This window comes from Chaetura pelagica, unplaced genomic scaffold (assembly GCF_000747805.2).
Source record: "Chaetura pelagica isolate M959 unplaced genomic scaffold, ChaPel_1.0 scaffold11, whole genome shotgun sequence".
Lineage (NCBI taxonomy): Eukaryota > Metazoa > Chordata > Aves > Apodiformes > Apodidae > Chaetura > Chaetura pelagica.
The window spans coordinates 2,468,993-2,472,574 of record NW_009952694.1 but is presented as its reverse complement, the minus strand read 5'-3'; the positions used below and the strand labels follow the sequence as shown (position 1 = coordinate 2,472,574).

Below are 3,582 nucleotides of genomic sequence, written 5' to 3'. Positions count from 1 at the left end.
AATGCAAATGTCATCCTGAGAGGTTAAGACCTGCTCATACCAAAATGCTGCACTGAGACTTTTTGACTCCCCATCATTTTCATAATCATCATCATCACCACCACTCCCACACCTGCCATCATGCTGGTGTAAATATTCCTTCTTGCCCACAAGATCCAAAACAGAATAGGTTACTGAATGGTAACACAACTGCAGTACACAACTGCAGACACCTCTCCCTTTGTCACTGTGCTTATATCATCATAGGCTGCACAATCACACATGCTGTGGGCTTTTGGAATAGCCAACCTGCTTCTGCCCTCCTTTCCATTTCTCATGCTGATAAACAGTGGTTCTTTAGTCCTCTAACACAGAAAACAGGCAACAGAAAATACCATGAGTCTTTCTTGCACACTCAGATAGATCTCTGTACTGGATTTGGCTTTACTCAATGCTACAAGTCAGTACCAGTCAGAAATTTAATTTTTTAAAACTAACACTTATCCAGTTACACTCACAGAGCTCACTGCTGTGCTTTCTGTACCACTGACTTCCTTCGACAGGAAAGTTACCTCCCAATCTGCATTGGTTTTCCAAGATTAACAGTGCTAGAAATTATGAGATTCTATTTCTCTTTGGAAACTCCACATAAACTGTTTGTTTATTTTCAACCACCAGCATATACAAGTTCAGTGATAGCAACTGAACAGACAAATAAAACTGAGCATTTTGTACACATTCACAGATGAAAAGCCAGAAGGTACAACTGATCAGTTTCATCCCTCTATTATGGACTTCAATTGTTCCAAGTGTCAAACGCAGTATTAAAGACTAATTTGTCTACCTTCAGCTCACAGCACCAGTTCCCCACTATACACAGGCAGTAAATGTAGAGATCATCAACGTACTAACTGCCCCTGCAGTCTCCTTGCCAAGGACTCGAGGTTCCTGCACATGCAGCACACACCTACACCCAGTCCTTCTCTACTCCCTGGGAAAACAGCACCCCACTACAGACATTCAGACACTAAACCAGTTCATCTCAAACGAATCCTACTCCCTCTGCTCCCTAGCTGTTTCCAGGACAGAAGACAGCTAAGGGTCAGCAGTGTAAACCGTTCCAATAGTGCTAGGGCATTCCCACAACTGTATTTTCCATCCAGGAAGACTAACTTGTAAAATGGTTGTGTAGGTCACATAAACCAAAGCCAACAGTTAAAAAAGAAAGTCACAGATGGACTCACATGCAGCAGTAAGACCAATATGCAGCAGGCTCAGGGGAACTACACTGTGCATATGCAGTACAAGTGGCTGCAGTTTCCAGAGTCTGACTGTCAGTACTCATGAAAGCCAACTGTGTGTTCTGCTAAGTACTGTGCTAAAACACAGAGCCTCCTATCAGGATTATTCCTTTCTTGTTATTCTATGCAAAGTCAACACTCAATCTTCACTTAACCTCAGGTAAATTGGCCCATTCTTTCCCTCACAGAAAGAAACTACCTAATGTTCCAATAATTTACTACTCCTACATTCTGACAAATTATACAAAAAATCCTTATACTTCTGTGTTCCTTGTACACCAATCCCAGAAAGAGATGAAGTTGGATATTTTGGACAGCCATTGTTATCACTATTTCCTGCTTTCTGTACCAAGGAATAATATTTTTAACAGGTAAAATATTTCAAGAAAAGGAGAAATCAGTGAGAATTTTACACTTGCAGCAAAAATAAAATACATCTTTTCATGACAATGTCTCTCTCATGGAGAAGCAACAACCAAAATGAGATGTTGAGGGATCTTATTTAGAGTTGATCTGTGGAATAATCTGAATCCCATCCTCACGAACTGGAGCTTGCTATTGAAACATTATTTACCTTTCAAACCATAGCTTTATACTCCGCATAAATGTTTCGTGAGGGTACATCTGGTTCTCTCTCAAATATAAGAGGATACCAAACAGCTCTTTTTGTAACTCAGCACCTTTCATACCCCTGCTGAAGTCAAAAAAGGCCTGCAGGATGTCCAAGGTTGGCACCAAATCCTTAGTCAACATTTCATGGTAAAGTTCAAATGCCAGGGTCATTTCCTGGTGACAGCCTGCTGCTTTGATACAGGATTCATAGTTTGTCCGTGAGGGAGTCATATTCTTTTTTACTTCTTCCAAAAGAGTCAAGGCCATTCTCCATTGATCTGAATTACTCAGCCCCCTGATAAAAAGGTTGTAAGCCCCACTTTCTAACATCCTAAATCTGATTTTCATTATATCGTACACATCACGAATTTCTGACGTCTGCCCCTGCTGGACACACAGCGCCAGATACTTGACCAACAAATGATACGCGATGTCACCGTCACTCTGTGCCACGTGGGTCAGCAAGGACTTGGCCACATCAGTGGGGCTGTTGTGCCTGATCATACTGTTAAACATGACTTCATGAAATATTTCAGGTGACCGAAAGGTTTCCTTCAGTCTGTTCCATTCCTCAACCTGCAAGGGTTTTTCTGGAGGCTGCACGTATGTAAACTTATGCCTTGACAGAACTCGACTCATTAACTGTTTCTTTGCAGTTCCAACAGAGGAAGAAAAGTGGAGTTTCCGTTCAGATGCTTCTTTAGTCTCCTCATCCCACCCTTTTTCTTCTTCATAATCAGCTTCAGACATTTTATTGGTAGGAATGACATTGGTTCCTCTGGGATTCACTGGTAAAGCAGTGCTGGAAGATGTCATAAAACTGAAATAGTTAACCTTTTCTCTACTGGGGATGCTGGAAGAGACAGGAAACAGTTGATGGCATCTTGAAACAGGCCAGAACACACGACATTTCCATAGCAAAGCCTGAAAACCCTGCTGACTAGTTTGAGAAAAAAGTGCCATGACAAAAAGAAATTGTCTATTAGCTCACTAAAGTTTTACTAAAGTTAAAAAATTGGAAATGCAGTTTTCATGGGAATGCTTATTATAAGAGCCCAAGGACTGTCAAACTATGTAAGCTTTAGTTCAAAAATTCTTGCTCTGTTAGTCCTTTCTGCCCTTATGAAAGTAAAAACCGGTATTTTTTTCCCACAAAAATCAATCTCTTAGACTGTGAGAAAAGTCATCCAAAATGAGGGCATCTTTCTTTCTAGAGAAGATGTTTTGCAGGCTTGCAATTTATAATTTTTCTGTCAGCTGCTCTGAAGATGAGTGTGTCACAGGCAGACAGGCAACTCTGATGCAGCTTGTCAAGAACCACAGGTTTGCTTCCCCCTGCCTTCATCCAAGTCAAGTCAGAAGATTCTCTAAAAATAAAATGTAAAAATACCACTGTAAAATCGTGACCTGCTCCATGCTTTCCTGTCCAGGCTTGCAATTTATAATTTTTCTGTCAGCTGCTCTGAAGATGAGTGTGTCACAGGCAGACAGGCAACTCTGATGCAGCTTGTCAAGAACCACAGGTTTGCTTCCCCCTGCCTTCATCCAAGTCAAGTCAGAAGATTCTCTAAAAATAAAATGTAAAAATACCACTGTAAAATCGTGACCTGCTCCATGCTTTCCTGTCACATAGACATTGATTTGCACACTAGCAAACGCAAGGACCAAGGTACCTCGACAGCTTTGGGTC

The 3,582-nt window shown here is 41.2% G+C and overlaps 1 protein-coding gene across 1 annotated transcript in view; it reads right to left on the bottom strand.

Moving 5' to 3' along the window:
- KIAA0391 (KIAA0391 ortholog) overlaps positions 1–2,855 on the bottom strand; it is a 47,524-nt gene extending 44,669 nt beyond the window's left edge. The window contains exon 1 of the mRNA XM_009993859.1: positions 1,855–2,855. Within this exon, the coding sequence (XP_009992161.1) occupies positions 1,855–2,855 (1,001 nt within the window). The remainder of the gene's footprint in view (positions 1–1,854) is intronic.
- Positions 2,856–3,582: the final 727 nt, after the last annotated feature.